Source organism: Pichia membranifaciens (genome assembly GCF_001661235.1).
Source record: "Pichia membranifaciens NRRL Y-2026 unplaced genomic scaffold PICMEscaffold_5, whole genome shotgun sequence".
Classification (NCBI taxonomy): domain Eukaryota; kingdom Fungi; phylum Ascomycota; class Pichiomycetes; order Pichiales; family Pichiaceae; genus Pichia; species Pichia membranifaciens.
Window position 1 is genome coordinate 168,829 of NW_017566986.1, and position 24,534 is coordinate 193,362.

Sequence of the window (24,534 nt, forward strand, 5' to 3'; positions counted from 1 at the left end):
GTATGTACATACAAACGACTATATGTAATTAAGGACTATAAAAAGGCTCAAGATCCAATCCCTATTTTTTGTCGGATAAGAAGGCGACACCAGGCAAGTCCTTACCTTCCAACAATTCCAAGGAGGCACCACCACCAGTGGAGACGTGGGACAACTTGTCAGCGGCACCAAACTTCTTGGCTACGGTGGCGGTATCACCACCACCGATGATAACAATGTTGCCGTTGGCGCAGGACTGGACACATGCGTTCAACATGGACTTGGTACCCTTGGCGAAATTCTCAAACTCGAAAACACCTGGAGGACCGTTCCAAACGATGGTCTTGGCCTGGGAAATGGCGCCTTCAAACTCCTTGATGGTCTTTTCACCAACGTCCAAACCCATCAAGTTGTCGGGGATGCCCGAGTCGACGGTGGCGTGGCCAACGGTGGCGTCGGCGGCGAATTTGTCACCGGTGACAAAGTCGACCGGTAGGAAGACCTTGACGTTGTTCTTCTTGGCCTTCTCCATCAATTTAGGAACAATCTCGGCACCATCCTTGTCGAAGAGGGACTGGCCGATGCTGGTGCCGTTTATCACCTTGTTGAAAGTGAAGGCCATACCACCGCCAATGATCAACATGTCGACCTTGTCCAACAAGTTGTCGATCAACTGGATCTTGTCGCTGACCTTGGCACCGCCCAAGATGGCCAAGAAAGGTCTGACTGGATTTTCCAAGGCCTTGGAGAAGTACTCCAACTCCTTGGCCATGAGGAAACCTGCTGCTCTCTGGTCCAATTCGAAGCCGACCATGGAGGAGTGTGCTCTGTGAGCCGTGCCGAAGGCGTCGTTGACATAGACGTCTGCCAAGGCGGTCAATTGCTGTCTGAACTTCTCGACTGCAGCTTTGTCTGCCTTGACCTTACCGTCGGAGGTCTTCTTGGAGCCTTCCTCCTCGATGTGGAATCTCAAGTTCTCCAAGAGAATGACCGAGCCCTCTGGTGCAGCAGCACACGCCTTCTCCACCTCAGGACCAACGCAGTCGTTCAAGAAAATGACCTTCTTCTTCAAAAGCGTCTCCAATTCCGCAGCCACCGGCTTAAGGGAAAGCTTGGCAACAGCCTCACCATTAGGTCTGCCCAAGTGGGAGGCAAGCACAACGTACTTAGGCTTGTGCTCCAACACGTACTCGATGGTTGGCAACGCAGCCACAATTCTTTGGTTGTTGGTGATCTTGTCACCGTCCAATGGAACGTTGAAGTCGACTCTGATAAAGACCCTCTTGCCTGCGATAGAGAGGTCCTTGACGGATAGTTTGTTTGCTAAAGACATGTTGTGTGTGGTTTCGGGTTGTCTGTGTGATGCAGATGGGAAGAACAGCCTGTGTCGTAGCAAGCAATTGCACCCATCAGAGGCAGAGAAGAAGAGAAGGGGGGAACAAGAAAGAAAAGGCAAGACCCGGGACTCGGGGCGCTGTCCCTGGAAGGAGAACCACGTTCCGTTCAGGCGGTTACGGCACTATCAGAGGTGGTGAAGCACGCCAGCACTCCGGGGCGAGGGTGGTGCTGAGGGACGTCACACGTTGTTGCAGCTCCGGGTGGGCTGACGGCGGCCGGGGGCGTCGGCGACGTCTGGAACGGAGACGCCCGGGGCTGGTGGGAGGTGAGAAGCGGGAGGCAGCCTGCGAGTGGGGTGTGTGGAGTTGGTGGGTGGACACACGTGTGGGTTGTATACACATTCAATGCACAGATACTTACACATGGAAATAAATAAATAAATAAGATATGTATGACATAACATAGTGTGATATAATAAATAATAAACGGGCCTCCGGCCCGGCGGGCAAAGGGCCACGGACGGGTCAGCCGAGTGTAATCATAGTTATCATAATTTCAGAGTCGTCGTAATGTTGGAATAGGTAGTGGGGTGGGGGATACGGGGGGCCGCGAGCACTAGTCCAAGGAGGAGGCACCGGTAATGATATCGACCAATTCGTTGGTGATGACGGCCTGTCTGGTTCTGTTGTACAAGATGGAGTATTTGTTGATCATGTCACCAGCGTTCTTGGAGGCGTTATCCATGGCGTTTCTTCTGGCAGAGATCTCGGAGGCGTAACCCTCGGCCATACCGGCGAAGACGGCGTTGGTCAAGGCCACCTTGGCCAAGACACCGGTGGTGTCGTCGTCCTCGATGTCGAAGACGGACAACTTGGTGGACGCGTCGATGGACTCCTTGGAGAAGATGGAGGCGGCGGAAGGCTCGAAGGAGACGGAGGAGACAAACTTGTTGTAGAGGACAATGATCTTGTCATAGTCGCCCAACTTGGAGATTTCGTCGACAATCAGAGAAGCTTCGTTGAAGGATGGGGTCTCCTTACCGACACCGTTGAAGGAGAGAACAAGCTTGTCGGAGTTGGATCTCAAAACCTGGTTCTTGGTCTTGTCACCGATGGAGACGATGTCTGCAGAAGGGTATTCGCTGACAGCAGCCTTGACCTTCTTACCCATCTGGGAGTGGATGGAACCACACAAACCCTTGTCGGAGGTGATGGCGATGATCAAGGTCTTTTCGGAGCCCTCTGGAGCAGCGGTCTCGGCGGTCTTGAAGAAGTCGATGTCGGACTCGTGGTAGACTCTTGAGGAGGTCATGGCCTTCTCGGCCTTACCCAGTCTGGTGGACGCAACAATCTTCATCGTCTTGGTAATCTTCTCGATGTTCTTGATCGACTTTAATCTGGTTTCGATTTCTCTCAAAGTAGCATAGTTTCTGTATCAGCGGCCAGATGGCTTGCAGTCGCACGTCGCACGTCGCACGTCGCAGTTTACGTATGTTAGTATTCCATTCTCGTCAACACGTCTTTCAGCAGCCGGGAAACCCCAGCTCATCCGCCCAATTGCCATCGCAACCTGCCGCTTCAAACGGTTCGCTCGACTCGCAAGCACCGTGCCGACACGCTGCTCTTGCTGTTGCGGTCGCCCCTGGCTCATCTGCTTTCTCCTCCGCTCTTTCTTCACGGCGGGCGGTACATACCTTGCTTGTGCACAAGAAGCACGAGCGATCTGTTGGGCACCAAGTCTGTACATTGTGTCTGTGTCTGTTGTGTGGCAAGCGTCTTCTCTTCCAACACCACCACCCTCCTCTCTCTTTGCCACTCCTAGAAACAACACACCCCTCCTTCTTCACCACCTCTGACCCGTCTCCCACTCTCTCGCTCGCTCGCTGCGCTGCTCTCAGCAACGTCCTCTTGCCCTCGTCCCTCCCCCTTTTTCGCCGTCCGGCCCGCTCATTGGCTGAAAGCTGCCCCGCGACGATCGGCTGCAAACGGAAAATTTGAGTCGATCGACTCAAAAGTGGCCGAATGCGGTAATTAGGTGTGGACGTGACATGAATGGCACGAAGATAGAGGGTGCAGGAGAATGAATAAGCTAGGAAATGATATGTATCTATAGATAGTATGTGGTGGCGAGTACAAAGAATACACAGCTATACAGGGAGGTGGAGAAGTAGGGGTGGCGAGGGAGGAGAGTCACTCGTCGCCCTTCCAGCCGAGACTCTCGAGCTCCTTGCGCACGGCGTCCTCGGTCTGGATCTTCAACACCTGGGTGTCCTCGAGATGCTCGTTGTTGGCCTGCTTCTGCTTGAGAGCCTCAATGGCACGGAGCTTCTTCAGGAGGTTCCGGATCTTCTTCTCCTCGATGGAGAAGACGCCGCCGACGACAAGCGACTCGGCGGTGGCCGGGGTGGAGAGAGCGGCCGGCGCTGGGGCGGCAGGAGAGGAGACTGGAGAGTCGTTTTCGTTCTTCTTGTTGGCTCTCTTGCGTCTGTTCTTCTGGGCAGACTTGCTTTCGGAGCCGGCGGGGTCGGAGACGTTGGTGGTGGAGGCGGAAGGAGACATGCCGGGGACAAAGGAGCGGCCGCCGCCGACCCTCTGCTCGTGCAAGTCGGCTAGGGATCTGCCCGTGCCGCTGCTGCTGGCGCTGCTTCTGGCGTGCGGAGGCCTGTAGGCCCCGACCTTGCCACCGTTGGCTGCGTTTTTCTTTGGCTGTTTGTTGAGGTAGTCGATGGCGCTCTGGTCGGGCTCGCAGTCCACCTTGTCGGCCTTGGAGACGGTGATGGGCGGGAAGTCGGTCAAGGGCTGGAAGCGCCAATCGACGCTGTTCAACTCGGTGTACGCCTTGTAGTAGACGAGCGAGCCGTTGAAGTACCAGATCTTGACGCTGTTGTCGACCCTCAACCGTGGCGAGGTGGTGGCGGTCAAGATGAACCGGCCGTCTGGCGACCACTTGCACACACTGGTGTTGGACGCCTGGAAGGACACGACCTTGGAGAACTTGTTCTGTCTGTCCAAGATGTCGATGTCGCCGGGCAAGTTCCCAAAACCTGCCACCAAGATGTACTTTGCGTGCGGGGAGTACAAGATGGTGTTTCTTGGTGCCTTGGGCAAAGAGTGGATCGAGTTACCTCTCGAGTCGAAGAAGGTGGTGACAGCGGGCATGTAGCCGTAGATGACGGCGAACTCTCTCGACGTAGGCGACCACGTGATCTCGTGGATGGGGCCCTCGTTCGGGAGGTGGATCTTCTGGTCAAACAGACCGGAGATGTCCAACAGATAGAGCTGGGTCTCGCCGTAGTAGGACTTGTTGGTGGAGTCGACGTCGGTGGAGACGAGGGCCAAGATGGAGGTGCCGAGCGCGTTCCACTTGAACGTGCAGGACTCACCTTTGAAGAACTGCTTCTGGGAGACCGGGCTCTTGACGTTGGGCAAGGAGTACACCTTGATGTATGCCGGGTTGCCCTTCTGGCCCGGGATGAAGACGGCGACGGAGGGGTTTTTCCCCGGCGAGAGCTGGAAGTCTTCGATCTTGCCAAACTCCTTCAAGTCGAGGGTGTACAACGGCTTGGAGAAGTCGAAGACGGTGCTGGCGCCGGCCAGCTTGAAGAAGTTCAAGGAGTACGGGTTGCGGTAGAAGCACACGACGGACTCGTCTGCGGTGAACTGCGGGATCCAGCCGTTCTGGGTTTTGTTGAGAAAAGAGTGCAGGATTTGGAACGTTCTGTTTGGGAGGTCGATGTTGATGATGTTGACGTTCTTGAGGTACACGGCGGGCGCCGCGTCGGCGCCAGCAGCCGGGTCCTTGGTGAGCTTCGACCATGTCGTCACGTAGTTGCCGTTCGGCGAGATGTTTGTCTCGAACACGTCCTCTATCGGGATGCGCACGAGCACCTCGCCCGTGACGGTGTCGACCACCTGCACGCCCGAAGGCAGCGTGTACAGGAACGCCTTGCCGCCGGCTATGAATTGCGCACACCGGGTGTCCGCGGTGGGCTCTGGCGTCTGGAAGTTGGGTAAGCTTCTGAACACGGGCTCTGCCTGTATGAGCTCGACGGATTTCGGCTGGCGGCAGAAGAACTGGGGCACTTTGGCCGAATCTATGGACGCAGACATGTCTGTGGGGGGAGTCTAAGGGTGCTGGACGGTGTGGCTGCGGCTGCTGGGCTGTGTGCTATGTGCTGCTTCGCCTGTGCTCCGCTCTGCTCCACTCTGCCACTCTTCTTGTGCTCTTCTTCCAGATCCGTGGCACACGTCAAGACCGCCGAGGCCGCCAGGGCGGGAGAATTTTCGCAGCAGCGAGCGACACGGGGGGAAAGTCGTCGAGAAGAAAAAACGCCGTTTTTTTTGCGCTGACAGAGGGCCACTACGGCGGTGGGGAGGCAGAGAGGTGAATAAATAGGGCTTCGTGGTTAGAAGATATAGAGCAGGAGTATAGAACAGGAGGGGTGTTTACACATGCGCATGATCGCCGCCGCTTACTCGTAGATCCAGCCGTACATCTCGGACTTGTAGGAGACGAGCTCGTCCTTCTTGAACCACAAGGCGATTTCCTTCTCGGCAGACTCGACGGAGTCGGAGCCGTGGATGATGTTTCTGCCCATGTCGAGAGCGAAGTCGCCTCTGATGGTGCCTGGAGCGGACTGCAATGGGTTGGTGGCGCCCAACAACGCTCTACCCTGCTTGACCACGTCCTTACCCTCCCAGACGGTGGCGAGGACAGGGCCCGACATCATGTAGGAGAGCAACGATGGGAAGAAAGGCTTGGATTGCAAGTCCGAGTAGTGTTCTCTCAAGAGCTCCTCCTTGGCGAAGGTCAGCTTGATGCCGACCAACTTGAAGCCCTTTTGCGAGAATCTTCTGAGCACCTCAGGGAAAAGGGCTCTTTGGACACCGTCTGGCTTGACGGCGATGAATGTTCTTTCGGTGTTGGACATGGTAGGATACGCTGCGACTACTGGGATGCTTGGAGGCTGGCACTTCTACTACAACCACCCCTCCCCGCCCCTTCTACACACTGCTTTGTGCCCTCTGCCTTTCTCTCTGCCCCCCCCAGAAGAAGAAGAGGTGGCCACTACGGCCAGCAACACCGCCAACGTGGCCGTTGGCCCCAGTGTGCGCGCCCAATGTGTGTGTCGCGGGGCGGCGGGAGAGAAAAGCGGGTGATTGGCCAGAGGGCGTCGCCACGGACACAGAGGGGTTCTTCACGGGCTGGACAGCAGGCGCCAGGCACCGCAGCACATCCGACCATGCGTACGCCGTCGCCGCAGAAGAGACAAGGCGTCAAGCGCCACCCGACGACACCAGTGTCGCCGCTGGTGCAGCGGGACCACGTCCGGCGCAGACGCCCGGACCACGACGCACCACCGTCGGCTTCAACAGCAGCACTCGCCGCCGCCCCGGCCGCCCTGGCGCCGCCGCCGTTGCCGTCGTCGCCTGCCACGGCCTCGTCGTCGTCAACACCGCTGTCCACGGCCCGCCAGCTTTCTCTTCAACACTTCCAGCTGTCCCGGCTCGACGCCGCCGTGGCCTTTCTAGAGACAGAAAGAAAGCTCAGCGGGCGCTGAGGGCAGTTGCCTGTTTCGGACAGGGCGTGAGGCTCAGACGGATTTTCGCCCTGGGGCCTGCACCGATGTCGTGTTGATGACGGGTCCGTGGTTCCACACAGACGGTTCTTCCTGGGACGGGGCGGGGTGGTGTGGTGGTGGGGGTCTGGTTGGCAATGGAGATGTCAGAGACCCCCTCGTCGATTGCGGTGAACTCCACGGCGGCCACCTTTGGAGACGATGCGGTACAGGACGTGGCGGCCGGGCAGGAGCACGGACACGAGCAGATGGAGCAGATGGAGCAGGACGGCGGGGCGCCGTCGCCGGCGCCAGCGCCGGCGCCACGGGGCACGCACGGGTCGGCTGGCACGCTTGTGGCAGAGCTGCTGGCCCGGGTGCCGGCGGACTGCGACGCCGAGCTGGCGCAGGACCCGAACTTGGCCGCCTTCGTGGAGTTCCACAAGCTGGTGAAGGACTTCCAGCCCGCAGAGAGCTCGGGCAAGGAGGCTGCCCGCGTGTTCCTGCGCCCGATCCCCAAGTACAACTGGGACACGCTGTCGTTGGCGTTCGAGCACGTGTACAAGCTGTACACGGCCGAGATCAACGACATCCTGGCGGACTTCGACCGCCTCGACATCAAGCGCTCCATCTGGCAGGAGAGCGCGTTCCGCATGGACGGCGAGCGGGCGTCCAGGCGCTTCCGGGCCATCGAGACCTGGATCTCCGACTCAGACCTCTACGTGAACGTCATGCGCAAGGACCTCTCCTCGTCCGTCCAGATCATCAAGCACACCTTGGACAAGCTCAACAACCCGGACCCTGGCGCCGGCGCCGCCGCAGCCCCCGGCCCGGACTTCGACCTCGACCACGACCTCGACCCGGCCATCTCCGACTCCACCCCGGGCCCGGCAAAGACGTCCACCCCGACCCCAGGCTGACCCTCCCGTCCCCCGTTGCATGTCTGTCCTTTCTCTCTTGCTTCCGTATCGCTCCGTATCTATATACCACCTTTAATACCAACTAGACCAACCCCTCCGTCCAGCCGATCCCCTCCCCACCCCCAGACACGTCTCGGACACCCGCCACGCGCAGGTGGTGATCTTTTCTCCTCTCCGCCCACCCTTCTCCTGTCTGGCTCCGCAGAACGGCCCGGACATGCGCTGCACACACCGTGAAAGGAGCCCCGGACCGTCTCTCTGCTGCCCCGTCGTCCGTCCCAGAAGAAGCCGTCCGACCAGCAGCACGACCAGCAGCACTATACACACGCCGCTTTCCTCTATCTAGCCCTATTCAGATGAGCCAGTTGCCCGGGCCAACGCCGGTTTCCTCTTCTTCTGCCTCCTCATCCTCATCCTCATCCTCATCCTCCTCGTCACCCTTCCCCACCACGTCGTCGCCTCCGTCGCCGTTCAAGCTCAAGGCCGTGCTTGCAGACACGTCCCTTTGCGACTACCTCAACGGGGTGCTCAACACCATCCTCTTTGTGCGTCTGTTGGGCCTTCTGGAGCCTCTCGAGAACGTGCCTCTCTCACAGCACTCGTTCCAGAACACCGTGTACCCGGTCATCAGCGACACGTCGTCTCTGCGACATCACTCTGGCGACGACGACTACCTTTTGAATAGGTCCCCGCGTGAGTGGGTTGCCTCCAAGGTGGAGGCGTTGGCCAAGTCCTACAGAGAGAAAACGCACAGCAAACGCAAGTCTCAACCCCCAACGCTAGCAGACCTCTACACAAAGGTCATCATCGTTCTCAGGTTGTACAACGCAGGCCACCAGCATGCCACTGGCAAAAATCATACCGGCAACACAGCACCGGCGGGAAAGTGCTGGGAAGCATGGATAATCGATCTCGACGTGCTAGGCAACACAGAAACGACAGCCACTACAACACATACTAATATTAATAACACCCCGGTCGCACACACGATTGACCGGACCACCACAGTGTCCACCACAGGCACCGCCGTCGCCTCCACGGGAAAGGAGAGGGCCAAAGACACAATCAACCTCGAAACGCTGCTCCGCTTCAGCTCAATGGACAGCGAATCCCGGACCGATGCCATGCAGACGTCCTTCCGGTCGAACATGTTCCACATCATCGAATGCGCAGACTCCAACTGTGACAGCATCCCTAGCGTGAGAACACAATCATTGAACCCCTTCCTGATCAAAACAGAGTTCCAGATCAAACCAAACATGTACAGCAACAATAAGAACGACAATGATACCAGTAATAACTTGCCGGGAGAGCTAGAGTTGGACTTCAACTCTCTGAACATCTCCTCGATAACCGGCGACTCCGGCCTCAGCCACGAGAGCATCGAATACATAAACACCACCGAAAACGGAGACGTGGTCATTAGCAGCGGCAGCGGAAGTGGCAGCGGCTCAAAGTCCGACAATGACACCTATGCAAATAAGGACAAGGAAGATTTGTGGAAAAATGGGTATAACTTTTTTAAAAAAATGTTAGAATAAACAAAACTGGGCGTAGTTTTTTGCAGATATAGTTTATTTATGTGGATAACGACTTCATCACCGACAATATTACACTTTTCTACTCCGCTAACTCGGCTCTCATCCTCCTTACCCCGGATACTAGGATGCAGTCGCCATCAGAAATAACAGCGTCTCCATCGCCTAAACCAATTTCTTTTCGTACATAGTCCACCACCCGGTCATCGTACGACCCAGGCTGAAACCACACTGCAGCGATCTTATCCTCATTCTGGGCCTCTTTCACCTCCCGAAACAACTCATAGCTCACGTTCGGAGCAGTAACTACACTCACGCTTATAGCTCCCTTCCCATCTTGCTTGAAAGACCCAAGAAACTCGTTCAACGTCTTGAAAGCAGGTAAATCACACACCTTCTCAGCTCGGGGATTGATCGGAGTAACGTCCAGCCCGTGATTAATGTACCATTTCAAAATTCTGTTCCCAAACTTCATCGGAGACGTCGACGCACCTAGCACAGCATACCTCCGGCCACTAGCAAAGAATTTCTGCATCTTCTTACAAACTAATTGGATTCCAGTGCTTGCAAAAGTATCTCTTTAGTGTCACAAAGCGAAGACATTGTGAAGAAGGTCTTCCTCTCTTTATCACTCACGTGCGAGAAACGACTCTGCATTTTTCTCCGCTCTTGGCATCACCATTTTCTAAGGCACTTTCATGTTAGCACATAAGATACACTTCTCGGGGATCCGGGCACAGAAGAGAAAGCTTTGTTGTATTTCAAGCTTACTAGAGCAAGTAAATGACACCCCCCAGACAGGTTTTGATAGCACCGAACCTTGGTGCCGAGCGTTCGGAAAGTGTCAGCCCGACCCGCTCAACGGATGAATCGGCAAACAACAGCACAATAAGCAAAAACAAAGGTGCAAGTACAAATAATAACATCGATAATGCTGTCCAGCACTCGAAAGCGAATGATAAGCTACGCCGACCAAAGGCATGCACAAACTGCCGACGGTCGAAAATCAAATGTATCAAGGAAGAACATGACCAAGCGTGCAAACGATGCAAAGCACAAGGTTTGCAGTGTCTTTACGAGTACAAGGTGGCTAGTTACAAGGTGGCCAACGAGTCTGAAAATCAAATGCAGCAAGAAAGTTCATCCGGTCTTTCCACTGGTCATATTGAAAAGCCAGCGTACTTACCCTCCTTTTCTTCTCTTAGTAACAAGGCAGGCGCTGGAGTGACGGAGACGCCCGTGCGTTATGAGAGAATTCCTCCAATCAACAGGATATTGAATACCTTGCCTGCAATAGAGCCAAACAATCACTCGCCGATAAGCAGACCAAACGTTTCTGGAGGCGAGCAACCGCAAAGTATTCCAAGACTCTTGAACCCTATTAATGGAAACAGCAATGGAGGCCAAAACGACCCTTCTCATTCCGCATCCTCTCTTTCGTCTTCTAACTCTCGTCCGGCTTCTAGCACAGGGCTAACACCTCCATCTTCAAATCATGTGTCAAATGCTGTAATACCCACCTCGGGATTCAATAGCTGGGAGAATTCCGTTGAAGAGAGGCTGGAAGGTTTTGGATCTAAACTCGGCGCAATACTCTCCCTGTTACAAAACCAGCAGACACAAAGCTCAACACAGCCAGAACAGCATCGATTACGGGCAGAAGGTAAGGAATACATTAATAATGATTTAACAAAGAAAAGGGAGGCTGAGAGTACCGAATCTCTCTCGACAAAGCGCCATCATAAAGCTTCGTCTGATAGCAGAGGGCAGCCCTATCTGTCAATAACTGGCTCCGAGAACTTGGAAGAGGCTGATGGATTGAATGAACTTGAAAAAGTTGACCCTGCTGCACAGTTGAAAAGAGTATTAAGTAAAGAGGATGCAAGAGAATTGTTCAACTTTTTCAACACAAACATTTCTCCACAGTTGTTTGGTTTCGATATATCCAAGTATTCTATCGACGATATATGGTCAACGTGTCCATTATTGATTGCCACTATTGGATGTATTGCATCTATCCATCATCCTTTTCTTAGCCATTTGCACCCTACTTTGGAAAAAATTATTTATGAAATCTCTAAAGATATTTTGTTCGATATTCCAAATAATGAAACAGAGGCATTCAATACCATCATCGCTCTATGTTTTTGTGGGTTTTGGTTTAAAAGTGATCAGATGTTTACTGGTCTAGCTATACAGCTTGCTCGGACGATGAATTTAATATCTCCGCACAACACCAAGGGAAACAAAAATTCGAAAATTCCGAAAAAGGAGAGACTCAAGCTTTGGTACCTCCTCTATATACTTGATGGCCAACAGTCTTTGGTTTTCAACAGACAGAGCATGTTTGCATCTGAGGATAAAATATTACAAAATAGCAGAAAGCTGCTGGATGATGCGGAAAAAGAAGATAGCAAACATGAAGAAAAGAATTTGGATGTGCCAGGAAAAGCGTCTAGCTCTACAGCTATAGAAAAGAGAAACCCAGAACTGGTAAATGCAAGTTATGCTGATATTCGGCTCATTTCACAGGTCGAATATCATCAGGCCATTAATGCAGTATTTGGTGGCCATGCTTGGGATTTACTGACCCCTTCATCGTTTGGATTGCCTTTCAAAACAAACTTAGAATTGGACAAATGGATGGTTCAGTGGACAGTTGTTTTGAGTCCTTTCAAAAATCACCCAGTTTGGTCTTCGAAATCTACTTTGATTTACTATAACTTTGCCAAGCTGCACATAAACTCAGCTGCTGTGCGAAAATACCAAGCCACGGGGATGAATCTACCTAATTTTGATGAAATCGATGATGATTTTATTGAGGCAACTGAAGGATGTGCTGATTCTGCTTCAAATATTGTGGAGCTCAATGGAGATGAAGGTAAAGCACATGGAAGGACCAATGATGATGACGATGCAAGCGATGATGAAGACGATGACGAGGAAGAATTGGACATGGCAAAAGAGTTGTCTCCCATGGAGAGCCGTAAAGTTTCTGCTGAGTTGGCATTATCTGCTGCAGAAACAGTTTTGAACATTGTACTTGGAGATAGCGATATCTTAAGTGTGCTAAGATATGTTCCTATACATATTCACATCATGCTATACTATGCTGCAATTCTAATCCTTAAGCCACATGCATATTTGAATGATGGGAACTCTTCTTCTGAAAAGTTTGGAGAGAACAGCTCTAAGTTTGAAGATTCTCTCAGCGCAATCAAGCTTGTGAAAAGATTAAGGCACTCTATAATTGTGAATACTCCAACAGATAAGGAATTTGCGAACAAAATAGTCGAGGGATTAACAAATATTTTACGTGACAAAGTTAGACAGATGAAACATGATATAGTTACCGGGAAAGAAGGTTCCTATGATCAGCAGCAGCGTCTTTATATGTTAGACACAGTCATCCTTGATAATGATGCCAATGAATTGTACAATTACCAGTTGAAGAAGAATCAGAATTTCAAAATATTGGCGTGGCCGGGGTTTGACGCGGGGCATCCTACAAAATCAAAGGGAGCAGAATGAGGTGATAACAAAGAAACAGCTTATCGGAATACAGAATGGTTTGATTAAAACGGGTAAGATAATCCAGAAATGAACTTTGCTCTTCCTGAAGTGGACTGGAATGATTTGGGAAAATCTATCACCAGGGTATGCACATTCACCTTTTGTAATAGTTCACGAGAGAAAAATCGTAGAGACGAATGTAGTTGTGTTATTATAAGTCTAGATACTAATTCATATACCTAATATTTTCTTGTAGGCGCCACAATTACTCAAAGAACGGGTACTGACTGAGTTCAACCTAGGATATGATGATGCTGTGAATGATATGGACGGCTTGACTAAAGCCCAAATTCAACACGCTAAAGAAGCCATTCAACATTATGAAGGACTACAGGATGCCATCAGAAGGCATGAGGCTTCAATCAACGAATTCACAGGCCATTTGTTTCTGATGTTAGTAAAGTTTGAGGAAATAATCGGTGCCGAAAGAGTTCAGGTTTCCCCCATTGTCAAACCGATTCAAGCCGATGTTGCTACTAGAGTGTCACAATTTAAAAGCCGAATCGATCATGTTTTGACAGATTATCTAAAACTCGTTAAAAATATACAAAAAGTATTCAAAGAAAAAGGCTACCTTGAATTAGACTTGAGAAAATATACATCGGACAACAAGAAGTTGAAGGAAAAACCGCAATTGTTAGATAAAGAATATAAGAGGATCTTTGAAAACCAGAGGAAGATTGAAGAATCGAGAGAAAAGCTTGACAATCTCAACAACGTGTTGAAAGCAGAGCTTCCATCTTTTCTTGTGTTAAGCAATGAAATCGCCAAGTGTATCTCTGTCATCATTTTCTTCCACTTGCATGACCTTTACAAGTCAATGTTTGATTCCTTCAGCCTTGCTAAAAGGTTTTTCCCCAACATTGATCTCAATAATATCTACTTCGAAAACAACACCCGCAAGGTGAAAGAAGTGCAGAAAAGCATATGTGAGAGGCTCGAATCTCTCCAAATGTTCAACCATTACTCCAATTTATACAACGTCACACCATCTGAGGATGCAGGAAAAGAATTGGTTTTGTGCTTGAAATCCTCTAAACTGGGAAAAGCTCTTTACAGTTTCGAAGGGGAAAGAAGAACCGACTTGTCTTTCAGCAAAGGTGACTACGTTACAGTATTGGAGGAAAGTCCCACAGGATGGTGGAAAGGACGGCTTGTCAAAAATGGAGCCACGGGGAACTTCCCCTTCAACTACTTCTCATTCCAAGAGTAGAAAACATGATGAAAGCGGTAAAGTTCGGCCTGATTTTCAGTCCGGGGGCGAGAAGCGAGTACATTTGAGCTGGCTGTTAGAAGCTTTTTGTGTAGCTCTGTTCTTTTGTAAAGGCTTGCCGACTTGCACGCAAAGCATCGACTGCAAGTTGTTAAATACCAAAGAAAAGCAATGTTCCGTATAGGTCTCCTGCCTGTTAGAGCAGCAACCCCAGTGAGATCGGTCAGATCTTTCCTCGGTGGCGTTTCAGTGAGTTCAAGACTGAATGCAGTGACATGTGCCAACCTTGCGATCAAGGGGCAAAAGTATAGCCCTACAACCACCAGGCTCTTTCACAGTTGGCGTAAGGTTGTTCGGCCTTCACCAGCTAAGTTTTGTTTGAATGATGTCCATGCAAAATCAAGATTTAAACAAATCCAGCCCATAATCCAGCAGAGATTTGCCACGTTCAATCAGTTGGGTAGAAACGGATACTCTCGTTCAGAACCAAACTACAATAACGTCCAGAATAACATTGTCAAGCCATTCATATTTGTCACAATATTCACCGTGGTCTCCTATTTCGCAATGCCATATCTATTCGACTACACACCTTTGGCAGCGTTCAAGAGAAACCCACAACTGCTGATCTGGACAATCATCGGACTCAATGCAGTTGTTTTTGGACTTTGGCAAATACGTTATTCCAATGCTTTCCTTTATAAAACGCTTGAGAACTACTTCATTATGGACAGATCCGCACTCACACGCCATTCGAATTGGTCTCTGATCCTATCTTCTTTCTCTCATCAGGAGCCCTTCCACATCTTAGTTAACATGGCATGTTTATATTCGTTTTCTGGCTCCATGATATCTATGCTTGGTGTGACCGGCTTTACGAACCTCTATTTGATTTCTGGTGCATGGGCATCATTCTTTTCTCTTGCCTATTCTCAGATTTTCCGTTACTTTGGTCGTTCATTGGGCGCATCTGGCTCAATCTCAGGTGTATTCACTGCCTTTGCTACGATGTTTCCTGCTGCAGGGATCTCATTTTTTTTCATCCCAATTCCAGGTGGAGCATCTGTTGCAGCTGGTCTATTTGCGTTATATAATGTTGCCGGATGCGTCCTGAGATGGGGAAACTTTGACTATGCTGCACACTTGGGAGGTATGTGGGTTGGATTCCTATGGGGAATGTTTTTGAAATGGAGAGCTGAACGTGATCAAGAAGAGAGACGTAATAGATTGAGAAGATACGGGTTTTGATCATTTCTCAAACCTTTCTGGGCAAGTTTTTGGCGTAATCTGTAAATGGGTAACGAGGTAATTGGTCGTACCTACTTCCTTTTTGTCTTGTACATATTGTAACCTTCTAGAATGAACTTTATAACGAACACCACTATCTAGAGTAGAAAGTGTCTTATCGTATAGTCACGCATAACCACGGATGCAATTCTTTTTCGGTCTGCTTAGCAAAGCGATCGTATAGAGAATTGAGGATTTATCACTTTGAGTTAACACACACTCTTGGCGTTGAATCGTAAATGGAAATACTAAGTTTAAGTTGGCTTGGCCATATTTCTGTGTTAAGTACACTGAAGGATGCCATATTCTCATCATTCCCACTCCGGGAGCTTCTGCAAGCATGCGCATGATACTTTAGAATCGGTCATCAAAACTGCCAAAAGCAAGCAATTCAAGGTGTTCTGTCTTACAGAACATGTTCCACGACTGACACAGGAGCTTCTCTACCCGGAAGAGTTGGAGCTTAATATGAATCCTGAATCTTTAATGGATCAATTTAAAAGCTACGTGGTATCTGCAAGAGCATATCAGCAAAAATTGAACTCTGATTCATACCCTGGGAAAACTAAGCTATTGGTGGGATTTGAGAGTGAAGGAGGCATCAATGAAGAGCATCTAGAACTTTGTTTACAATTGAGAAACGACATTGATGCAGATCTCATTGTGGGAAGTGTACATCATGTAAATGGAACGGACATCGATTTCGATCAGCAGACATGGGACAGAGCAGTCACAGAGTGCGGTGGGGTTCGTGGACTCTATAGAGAATACTTCAAACTGGTGGACAACATGATCCGTAAACTCAAGCCCGAAGTGGTGGCCCATTTTGATTTGATTCGACTATTTGCCAATACAGAAATCGAGGTTGAAAATGTTGAAAACGGAGAGATTAAATTCAATACGGTTAAGGTGACACAGGAAGAGAAGCTAGGGATCACCATAGAAGAAGACTGGCCAGAGGTATGGGCACTCATCGAAGATTCTGTCAACTCAATTGTAGACCTTGGATTGACTGTGGAACTGAACTCATCTGCCATACGTAAAGGTTGGAGTACACCTTATCCTAAAAACGACATCATGAATCTCATGATCTCGAAAGGTGTCAAGTTTGTTTTGAGTGACGATTCGCATGGTGATGATCAAGTTGGGCTGAACTATCAAATAGTTTTGGAATACATAAGAAAGATGGGAATAGAAAAAATCTGGTACTACGATTTAGACGAGATAGATGACTTATCGGTCAGAGATGGAAAAGGTCGAGTTACCCTTAACTCTACTTCGATTAAGGAGCTAGTTCAAGAAGACTTCTGGAAAGTTAATTATCCTACCCTTTTTACCTAGAACAATTATTAGATTCTTTTATATGAACCTTTTGTAGCCAAACATTCTTTGACATTGAAGAACAACGTCTTGTTTACATGAAGATATGACTCCTAGCACGACAATGTTTTTGTTGTGGTGAAGAAATCAGTTGTATACATGAGTTGATAGGATATCAACAGAGCTTAAGTACTTACAAAGTGTTGCTCTATTCGTTTTTGAGGGAGGATGATCTTTTTATAGGCTGAGGATAATACTAGAAAATTCTGAAAAGGGCGAATGGTGACACAAATCAGAGTTTATTCTGCAGTCAAAATTATTTACTAGCCTCATATAGTTGAAATGACAATATATCTCTTTGAGCCCATCCAGTACTTAATCGAACCAAAAATACTACCAGAATATTTATAACTATAGATGCTTTTCATATGGTACAAAAAGGGTACATTTGCATGTCAGTTATTCCCTTTTAACGTTATTACCCAAAAGGTGAAAATCACCGGAGTTTTTTCCCAATTGGGACATTTCCCGGCAGATATACAGTTTCCACTATGCTTTATAATTTGGAAAACTTATAATAATGATGCTTTCCATAGCAGCAAACAGTTTATTTAAAAGAAAATAAAATCCCCTTTTATTTGAGCTTTAACAGCTCTTGAGCTTTCTGAAATGATGCTCAGGATATTGAAACAACAGAGAGTGAACCATACGGGAGTCTGAATCATCTATTGAAGAGAAACATCGATGACAGACATCGAAGGAAAAAAAATACAATTGAATGAAAAAGAGCACAATATCGATGGGGGATTGAAAGCTTGGCTTGTTGTTGGTGCTGCTGCTAGCATCATGTCAATGTCCTTTGGGATGTGCAATTCTTATGGTGTCTACCAAACTTACTATGAAGAGAAGTACCAGCATGTTCCTTCCAATGTGTTATCGATCATTGGAGCATTGCAAGCAGGACTGACACTGTTCATGGCACTTCCTTCAACAATTGCTATGATCTACGTTGGTCCACAACTTGTGGTTGCAATCGGGGGATTATTGGCGTGTCTATCTTTTATGTTTTTGTCGATTTCCAAAACGGTAGCAGAAATCTTCATCATCCAAGGGTTGATGTTTGGGTTGGGGTCAGGTATAATGTATGTCCACGCAACTGGTGTCACCTTCCAGTACTTCAACAAACGTAAGGCTCTTGCACAAGGGGTTATCACTGCAGGTGCAAGTTTAGGAGGTGTTTATTGGCCTATTGGAATAAGAAACTTGATTGATAAAGTTGGGTTTGGATGGGCCAACAGAATCATTGGATTTATATACATTCCGATGGTAATAATTGCAGTTGTTTTTTTGAGACCCAGAGTCAAACCAAAGCCTAAGCTGGACAATGAAAACTTCTTGCGTCTTAATTTTACCGTGCTCTTGAACTTGAGATACCTCATGGTAAGTGTTGCTTGGTTTTTGTTTTTACTTGCTTTGTTTCCTGGGTTTTTCTATCTTGATCTATTTTGTAACAGAGCAAAAGTTGATCCCACTTTTCAGCAATACACTGTTGCTATTATTAATGCTTGTGCATGCATTTTCAGGGTAATTCCTGGATTTGTTGGAGACAAATGCGGACGGATGAATCTGCTTATTCCTGCATTACTTTTATCTGGAATTTTCCCATTGGCAATGTGGATTCCAGCAAGCAATTCGGCCGTAATAATGGCATTTGTGGTTTTGTGGTCGTGTGCTACAGGTGTTCCTATTGCTCTATTTCCTCCCATCATTGGCCAGCTTTTTGGTGGGAAAGATATCCCTTCGTATTTGTCGTTTTTCTTTGTATTTGGAGGATTAGGAAATTTTTTAGGCCCTATTATCGGCGGGACTTTTATTCCAAAAGGAAATGTTAGCAATACAGAAGGTTTCGACAAGCTCGCTATATTTTGTGGTGTCATCAGTCTTGGGTCTGCCGTGTTAGTAATTATTGTTAGGATTGCAGACACGAAAAAAGCCTTCGTGAAGTATTAGCTATATTGGATATTTGCAAACTAAAACGTATATTGTTTTCTGCTTCTAATGAGTAGTTTATAACAAAATTAAACTTTATATACGAGGTCATGAAGAGTATAGAGTGAAAGAGTTATATATATAGGTGAATATATATGACAAAGTGTATATAATGGATGAAGCTTAAGCAGCTTCGACTTTCTCGGCTTCAGCTTCGGTTTCTGCACCATCAAAAGATGCAACGGTTTCTGCAGTATCGGTGGTGGCAGTGGAAGCTTCAGAATTGTTGGCCTGTTGCGCCTTCTTCTCTCTAGCCTCCTTTGCTTCCAATTTCTGTTGGTGGAAAGACATGATGACAGGAGGAGCATTGACTCTCTTTCCTCTCTTGACTATCAAGGTTTGCACGATGGACTGTAAATTTGCAACGTTTTCGCTCCAGGAGCCTAAGAGAGTGTCGATTTCGTTCCAGTTGACTAATTCTGTCTTGGTGGACAAAGAAGGAGCAGAGTAGTTGATTGAGTTTAAGACGACGGAGCCTGTTGACTGCGACAGCTTGGCGGCGATGAGGCCTTGGGAGATCAAGGTAATCAATTTCAATTCAACGTCGTCTATCGAGATGCCCAAGTCTTGGGCAATGGTATTGTATGAGAAGGTGTTCGAGTCGGAGACGGAAGATGCCAAGTAGTTGAGGATGGCGAGAGATTGGAAGTTTGAATCTAGGTTAGCAAAGTTGATTTGGCTCGCAAATGAAGCTGAAAGGAATTCCTGTTTGGCGGCGGAGTATGATTTGTTGTCGCCTGTCACGTAAAGCTTCAACAATTTGGAGAAGGAGGCGTCGCTGGTGGAGTCGAACGCATTCTCGTACTTCGATATGTCGTAGATGTCGGTGCTGCTGAGGAGGTTGGCAAAGAAGTTCACGAGGGCGGCAGAGTCCAGCGGTATCTTGTTGCTGGCTATCACCCCCTGGAGGAACCGGATGGCGTTCTGTTCGTCCTCTGCGGCGTACTGGTTGAAGATGGCGGTGACCAAGCCGGAGACCTTGGCTGCGTCGGCGCCCTCGACGGAGGAGAGCCACTCCACAGTGTGCTTGGCTATGTTTCCAATGGTGCCGGAGACGTTCTTGCTGACGACGATGGCGACGATGGCGGCGAGTGCGTCGACTCTGGCGGCCGACGAGACCGGAAGAGAGTTGAAGATGTTGGTGAGGCACACGAGGATCACGTCGACAGGCACCTCCAAGCTGGAGAGCACATCTGCGTTCTCCGGGCTGTGTGGGTCAATATGTGCCCTGAGGCCCGAGAGCAGCTCGATCTGCGTGGCTCTGCCGGCGCTTCCCTCCCCGGCAACGAGGTTCACAATGTGGATGTAGAGGTTCACCGATGGCTCAAACGACTTCTTCGAAAAGCTTCTGAGAAAGTACTTCTGCACCTCTGCAAGCTGCTGCACGATTTCGGCCGTCTTGTTCTCGTCAAGCAGCTTCTGGAAGAGTGGCTTGTAGTGGTGGTCCTGGGACTTCAGCTCCAGGTCGAGGATTGCTGCGAGCTCGAGCAGGGAGAAGTGGAGGTCGTTGTCGATCACAATGGTGAATGCCATGGTGCTGTGCGCTGTGCTGCTGTGCTATGCTGCTGTTCCGTGCTTCCTTGATCCCGCTGTTTCCGTCTCTGTCCCCTCTGTTGTCTTCAGAGCCTCCTCCTCTTACTCCCTTTCTTCACCACCTCTGGCCGTCCTCTGCCCTGAAAAATTTTCAGACGCGAACAAAGTTACCCGGGCGTGAGAAGCCATAGAGCTCCGGCAGAGGTGGTGAAGAGACGTCAGGACGGACCGGAGACGGGGGTTGGAGGGTCTGCTGGAGGCGGCGGGGAGCTAGGGAAGCCGGAGAAGACAATAGTGACAACTATAAGCACCATGGAAAGCAGCACGAGGCTTCCGAGCGCACGGTATGTGGCGGGCGAGACGACAGCGACGTTCACGCTGGAAGGAGTGACACCAGCGGAGCTGACGGCGGACGGGACGACGACGGGGCCGTCGCCGTACTTGCTGGAGTCTACGGGCGGACAGTACGTTGACCGGGACCGGCCGGCGGCGTTGACGGCGGGGACGGAAATGGGTGCTTTGCGGGGGTACGTGACGAGGCTGCAGGACGACATCAACGTGTACCTAACGAAGCGGATCCAGGCCCGGGGCGGGCGGGTGGAGGAGGACGAGGAGAAGGAGGAAGAGGAGGACGAGGCCGAAGAGTCCGAAGAGGCCAAGTAGCCACCTGTGTATCGACAACCCGTAACAGTCACGTTGCCAAGCGTTTATTAGTAACCCCGTTTCCCGACGGGGAAGATAGTGGAAAATCTCCCTCGGCGGCGGCGGAGAGGGGTTGAACCGGCCTTGTTTGACGTTTAGATGCCGTTAGACTGCTCCGATGGTGCTGTTTGCGGGGGTCTTGTGGTGCTTGAACATCCAACTAGCTAGCCATGTTTGCCTTGTGGAAGAGAGGGAACGCTGCGGTGTTTGTGACGCTAGCGAAGCGCAGCCTGTCGGTGCCGGCCCGGATCCCGGGCCGGGGTCTTGTGAAGCTCGACAGCTCAAGGTTTCTCCGGGTGTCCGGGCCAGACGCCTCGGTGTTCATCAACGGGTTGACGACGGTGAAGATGCTTCCGAAACATCTCAAGAAGAACCAGACGACGATCTCCGCCGCCGACATCAACAACGAGGCCGTCGCCCGCTCGATCGACCTCTCGCAGGAACTCATCACGTCCAGCAACTGGGGCATACTCCACGAGGCCGAGGAGTACGACCCGGAGGACCCCGCAGAGCTGCCGATGCGCTTGGGCATCCGCCGGGACGGGCGGTACGGCATGATCCTGAGGGCCAACGGCCGTGTCTTCTCGGACATCTTCATTTACCCGACGCCCTTTGTGCTCGACGGCGACGCCGCCAGCGAGCCGACGTACCTCATTGAGTTGCTGAACGCAGCACAGTTCAAGCCGCTCCAGCTGATGCTCAAGCTCCACAAGCTCCGGGCGAAGGTGGACATCCAGGAGGAAAAGCTGGCGTCGTGGTTCTACTACGACAACTCGCCCGACGGCCACAAACTCTACGACACGTTGCTCGACGTCTACTTCTCAAATTCCGCCTCGAAGGACCCTGCTGCCGCCAACCAGCTTGCAGCCAGACTCCTCAGCGACGGCGGGCTCATTAGCCCCCGGCTCCCCCGCAAAGACGTCCTCGGCTTTGCTGTAGACCAGCGGTCAGACTACTTTGGCCTGAGAATCGTCTCTCCTGAGGAACAGCCTCCCATCGACAACGTCGACCTTCTTCCCCTGGAGACATACGTTGCTCGTCGGGTCCAGCACGGGATCGTGGAAAACACCGACTTCCAGAGCACGGCGACGCTTCCGTTCGAGTGCAACCTCGACTGGATGCGGGGCATCAACTACGACAAGGGCTGCTACATGGGCCAAGAACTCACCATCCGGACCTGGACGGGCAACGGTACTGTGCGCCGGGTCCTGCCTGTCGTCTTCGACGAGAAGATCCCAGACCTCGATGACGCCCACGCCAAGCTGGAACTGCGGGTCGTTGAGGACAGTGCGGAGGCCCAGCAAGAGCAGAAGGAGGAGAAAGAGCCTGTATATAATCCGTTTGGATCTCCAGCTTCTTCATCAGCCGGCGCACGGCCTGTTCGGGCCCGTCGGGACGCAGGAAAGGTCGGAGAGGTGTTGGTGAACGACGGCGAACGCGGTTTAGCACGGGTCGAAAAGAGGTATTTTGACTGGGACCAGGAGCTCACAAAGAAGGTCAGCATCGTGCACAACGGCCACACGTACGCCGGCACCATCGACGCCGGCATCTGGAACGAGTGATCCGGCGTTTCTCTTTCCAATTTAGTCCTTCTATTCTACAATACACCTATCTATTAATGCACACGTTTTTCTATAGAGCCTGATCTTGCTTGAGCTGCTCCAAACGCTCATTCTCCTTACGGAGCTGCACAATGTAGTTGGCCGTCTTGGTCAAAATGGCATATTCCGACCGGCTCTCGGTGCTATCGAGTTGTGGCACAAGCTCTACCAGCCGGTCAAACGACGACCGAATCTGATTCCGCCGGCGGTTCTCCGACATTATGTGATTCGTCTTCTTCTGCTCCAGCGTCAGCCCAGAGCTAGACGTCCTTCGCTGTTTGGTCCCGTTCTTATCTGCTCGCATCTCATCATTATCACTGCTTCCGTTCCCGTTGCCACTGTCAGCCCGGGCAATCGGCACCGGCTTTTTCTCTGGCAGGCTGCTCTCAGAAGCCCCGGCCATCTTATTGTCGACTGCTGTTGTGTGCCCTGGTAGTTTCCTCAGACCTTTACCGACTCTACCCCCGTAGCAGCTTTTAGCCAAGCAGGAAAAAGCCGTGCTTCTTTCTGGGGAGAAAAAGACTGGAGCCGAGGGTTGTGATTTGTCTTCTTTGGGTTCTGTCACGAACAGGACGAGTGAAATGAAGCCGCCGTGCCAATTGGACAGCAAGTGCCGTAACTCACGGCCCCGTTGGTTCATATCAGCAAGAAAGGAAACATAAAGTACAACGACCACACACACACAGCAATGGCCTTTGACATGGAGTCGCTTTCCAATCAGGTTTCCCAATTCACCTCTCTACCGGTCATCACTTTGGTGTATCTTGCAATCACGGTGACGCTGTCGGCCATCACGTCCTACGTGCGTACTCAATCGTACAAGCACTTGATTGCCGGCAACCCGGAGTTGGTGTTCGAAGACATAATCATCCCGTCGCTTCAGTTGGTGCCTGCCCACTTTGTTTTCCACCCATGGACAATCTGGACCTCTGCCTTTGTGGAGACCTCTCCTTTCCAATTCATCTCCGGCTTGATCATTGTTTACGTCGGAATGACCTTTTTGGAGTCCCAATGGAACCCAAAGTCGTTGTCAGCGGCAAATGACGAGGCTTCGAGCAATATCACGCACTACTTGAGCTCGCAGCAGCCTCTCTCGGAGGCATTGAAATTTACCTCCATCATCATCATAATATCCAATCTAGTCTGCATAGTGCTGATCACGTTGTCCAACCTTCTGTACGGATCACTCAGTAACTTGAATCTACCACTACACTATGGTCTCTACATATTGGTTCTCCCCTTTGCTACAGTCGCCAAGCAATTGACGCCAGAGACTAACATCAGGGTCCTGTCTTTGTTCAAGTTCCGTTTGAAACGTCTGCCCTTCATCTTGCTCACTCTCACACTGGTCATATCGGTGATCAAGGGCAATGCTGCACCATTTCTACCGGCATTTGTGTCGTTCTTCACATCGTGGTGCTACTTACGTTACTTCCAGTTTTCCCCAGCTATCAACGCGTTTGAAGTATTACCATCTCCAGTCTCGCAAGCTGGTTCAGTCAACACACCCTCTCGTGGTGACCCATCGGACACTTTTGCGTTGGTGGAATTTTTCCCTGACCTTGCTAAACCGTATGTGAAGCCTCTTTTTGACGGAATCTATCAGTTATCTGTGTTGCTAGGCTTGGTGCGTCCTTGGAACGACGAAGAAGTGGACATCGGGAACATCAGAAGTACTTTTAGAGTATCGGGTACACAAGGCATCACCACGTCGAAGCCTACTTCTGGCGACCCGATTTCGTCAGATATTGACGAAAGAAGGAGACAGGTAGCTTTAAAGGTCTTGGAACAAAGCGTGGATCCTAAGGAGTGATCCGCTTGAGTTATGATTAAGTAAATGAACTTGAATACTGTGTATTATGATCATTTTAATAAGTATCACACTGTACATCTATAGCTGTTTTTTTCGTTTTCAACAAGAAGG

The 24,534-nt window shown here is 50.3% G+C and overlaps 17 protein-coding genes across 17 annotated transcripts; 10 read left to right on the top strand and 7 right to left on the bottom strand.

The window, feature by feature from the left end:
- Positions 1–61: 61 nt before the first annotated feature.
- Positions 62–1,654, bottom strand: PICMEDRAFT_78689 (hypothetical protein; the record flags this gene model as incomplete). Its single annotated transcript, XM_019164964.1, has 1 exon — positions 62–1,654. The coding sequence occupies exon 1, from the start codon at positions 1,310–1,312 to the stop codon at positions 62–64; it is 1,251 nt and encodes a 416-aa protein (XP_019016037.1). The 5' UTR covers positions 1,313–1,654.
- A 109-nt stretch (positions 1,655–1,763) lies between these two features.
- PICMEDRAFT_17439 (hypothetical protein) lies at positions 1,764–3,084 on the bottom strand. The gene is made up of 2 exons (XM_019161603.1): positions 3,011–3,084; positions 1,764–2,746 (listed from the first exon to the last, which is right to left on the bottom strand). Exons 1-2 carry the CDS (start codon positions 3,061–3,063, stop codon positions 1,933–1,935), a joined length of 867 nt encoding a protein of 288 aa, XP_019016038.1. The 5' UTR covers positions 3,064–3,084; the 3' UTR covers positions 1,764–1,932.
- Positions 3,085–3,506: 422 nt separating this feature from the next.
- On the bottom strand, positions 3,507–5,426 carry PICMEDRAFT_12681 (hypothetical protein; the record flags this gene model as incomplete). The annotated part of the gene is made up of 1 exon (XM_019159956.1): positions 3,507–5,426. One exon carries the CDS (start codon positions 5,424–5,426, stop codon positions 3,507–3,509), a length of 1,920 nt encoding a protein of 639 aa, XP_019016039.1.
- A 362-nt stretch (positions 5,427–5,788) lies between these two features.
- PICMEDRAFT_59788 (hypothetical protein) lies at positions 5,789–6,247 on the bottom strand (the record flags this gene model as incomplete). Its single annotated transcript, XM_019163389.1, has 1 exon — positions 5,789–6,247. One exon carries the CDS (start codon positions 6,245–6,247, stop codon positions 5,789–5,791), a length of 459 nt encoding a protein of 152 aa, XP_019016040.1.
- A 791-nt stretch (positions 6,248–7,038) lies between these two features.
- PICMEDRAFT_73729 (hypothetical protein) lies at positions 7,039–7,794 on the top strand (the record flags this gene model as incomplete). The annotated part of the gene is made up of 1 exon (XM_019164565.1): positions 7,039–7,794. The coding sequence occupies one exon, from the start codon at positions 7,039–7,041 to the stop codon at positions 7,792–7,794; it is 756 nt and encodes a 251-aa protein (XP_019016041.1).
- A 356-nt stretch (positions 7,795–8,150) lies between these two features.
- PICMEDRAFT_12684 (hypothetical protein) lies at positions 8,151–9,335 on the top strand (the record flags this gene model as incomplete). Its single annotated transcript, XM_019159958.1, has 1 exon — positions 8,151–9,335. One exon carries the CDS (start codon positions 8,151–8,153, stop codon positions 9,333–9,335), a length of 1,185 nt encoding a protein of 394 aa, XP_019016042.1.
- Positions 9,336–9,414: 79 nt separating this feature from the next.
- PICMEDRAFT_73731 (hypothetical protein) lies at positions 9,415–9,867 on the bottom strand (the record flags this gene model as incomplete). Its single annotated transcript, XM_019164566.1, has 1 exon — positions 9,415–9,867. The coding sequence occupies one exon, from the start codon at positions 9,865–9,867 to the stop codon at positions 9,415–9,417; it is 453 nt and encodes a 150-aa protein (XP_019016043.1).
- A 419-nt stretch (positions 9,868–10,286) lies between these two features.
- Positions 10,287–12,839, top strand: PICMEDRAFT_26294 (hypothetical protein; the record flags this gene model as incomplete). The annotated part of the gene is made up of 3 exons (XM_019162441.1): positions 10,287–10,470; positions 10,735–10,995; positions 11,197–12,839. Coding segments are annotated over 3 exons (2,088 nt in total), but the record flags the coding sequence as incomplete, so codon positions are not given.
- A 331-nt stretch (positions 12,840–13,170) lies between these two features.
- PICMEDRAFT_73733 (hypothetical protein) lies at positions 13,171–14,118 on the top strand (the record flags this gene model as incomplete). The annotated part of the gene is made up of 1 exon (XM_019164567.1): positions 13,171–14,118. One exon carries the CDS (start codon positions 13,171–13,173, stop codon positions 14,116–14,118), a length of 948 nt encoding a protein of 315 aa, XP_019016045.1.
- A 138-nt stretch (positions 14,119–14,256) lies between these two features.
- On the top strand, positions 14,257–15,509 carry PICMEDRAFT_17443 (hypothetical protein). The gene has a single exon (XM_019161604.1). The coding sequence runs from the start codon at positions 14,290–14,292 to the stop codon at positions 15,364–15,366; it is 1,077 nt and encodes a 358-aa protein (XP_019016046.1). The 5' UTR covers positions 14,257–14,289; the 3' UTR covers positions 15,367–15,509.
- A 147-nt stretch (positions 15,510–15,656) lies between these two features.
- Positions 15,657–16,818, top strand: PICMEDRAFT_17444 (hypothetical protein). The gene has a single exon (XM_019161605.1). It carries the CDS (start codon positions 15,703–15,705, stop codon positions 16,744–16,746), a length of 1,044 nt encoding a protein of 347 aa, XP_019016047.1. The 5' UTR covers positions 15,657–15,702; the 3' UTR covers positions 16,747–16,818.
- A 651-nt stretch (positions 16,819–17,469) lies between these two features.
- Positions 17,470–18,735, top strand: PICMEDRAFT_73736 (hypothetical protein; the record flags this gene model as incomplete). Its single annotated transcript, XM_019164568.1, has 1 exon — positions 17,470–18,735. The coding sequence occupies one exon, from the start codon at positions 17,470–17,472 to the stop codon at positions 18,733–18,735; it is 1,266 nt and encodes a 421-aa protein (XP_019016048.1).
- An 81-nt stretch (positions 18,736–18,816) lies between these two features.
- Positions 18,817–20,463, bottom strand: PICMEDRAFT_157117 (hypothetical protein). Its single transcript, XM_019160929.1, has one exon. The coding sequence runs from the start codon at positions 20,305–20,307 to the stop codon at positions 18,898–18,900; it is 1,410 nt and encodes a 469-aa protein (XP_019016049.1). The 5' UTR covers positions 20,308–20,463; the 3' UTR covers positions 18,817–18,897.
- Positions 20,464–20,619: 156 nt separating this feature from the next.
- PICMEDRAFT_73738 (hypothetical protein) lies at positions 20,620–20,970 on the top strand (the record flags this gene model as incomplete). Its single annotated transcript, XM_019164569.1, has 1 exon — positions 20,620–20,970. The coding sequence occupies one exon, from the start codon at positions 20,620–20,622 to the stop codon at positions 20,968–20,970; it is 351 nt and encodes a 116-aa protein (XP_019016050.1).
- Positions 20,971–21,179: 209 nt separating this feature from the next.
- PICMEDRAFT_73739 (hypothetical protein) lies at positions 21,180–22,571 on the top strand (the record flags this gene model as incomplete). The annotated part of the gene is made up of 1 exon (XM_019164570.1): positions 21,180–22,571. One exon carries the CDS (start codon positions 21,180–21,182, stop codon positions 22,569–22,571), a length of 1,392 nt encoding a protein of 463 aa, XP_019016051.1.
- A 91-nt stretch (positions 22,572–22,662) lies between these two features.
- On the bottom strand, positions 22,663–22,890 carry PICMEDRAFT_20798 (hypothetical protein; the record flags this gene model as incomplete). The annotated part of the gene is made up of 1 exon (XM_019162172.1): positions 22,663–22,890. A coding segment is annotated over one exon (228 nt), but the record flags the coding sequence as incomplete, so codon positions are not given.
- A 420-nt stretch (positions 22,891–23,310) lies between these two features.
- On the top strand, positions 23,311–24,423 carry PICMEDRAFT_35735 (hypothetical protein; the record flags this gene model as incomplete). The annotated part of the gene is made up of 2 exons (XM_019162963.1): positions 23,311–23,636; positions 23,688–24,423. 2 exons carry the CDS (start codon positions 23,311–23,313, stop codon positions 24,421–24,423), a joined length of 1,062 nt encoding a protein of 353 aa, XP_019016053.1.
- Positions 24,424–24,534: the final 111 nt, after the last annotated feature.

Coding starts and splice junctions, on each gene's coding strand:
- PICMEDRAFT_17444 (XM_019161605.1), top strand. CDS start 15,703: ATGCCATATTCTCATCATTCCCACTCCGGGAGCTTCTGCAAGCATGCG.
- PICMEDRAFT_17443 (XM_019161604.1), top strand. CDS start 14,290: ATGTTCCGTATAGGTCTCCTGCCTGTTAGAGCAGCAACCCCAGTGAGA.
- PICMEDRAFT_157117 (XM_019160929.1), bottom strand. CDS start 20,307: ATGGCATTCACCATTGTGATCGACAACGACCTCCACTTCTCCCTGCTC.
- PICMEDRAFT_17439 (XM_019161603.1), bottom strand. CDS start 3,063: ATGTACAGACTTGGTGCCCAACAGATCGCTCGTGCTTCTTGTGCACAA. Junction 2,747..3,010: donor GCTTCTTGTGCACAAGCAAG/GTATGTACCGCC, acceptor CCGCTGATACAG/AAACTATGCTACTTTGAGAG.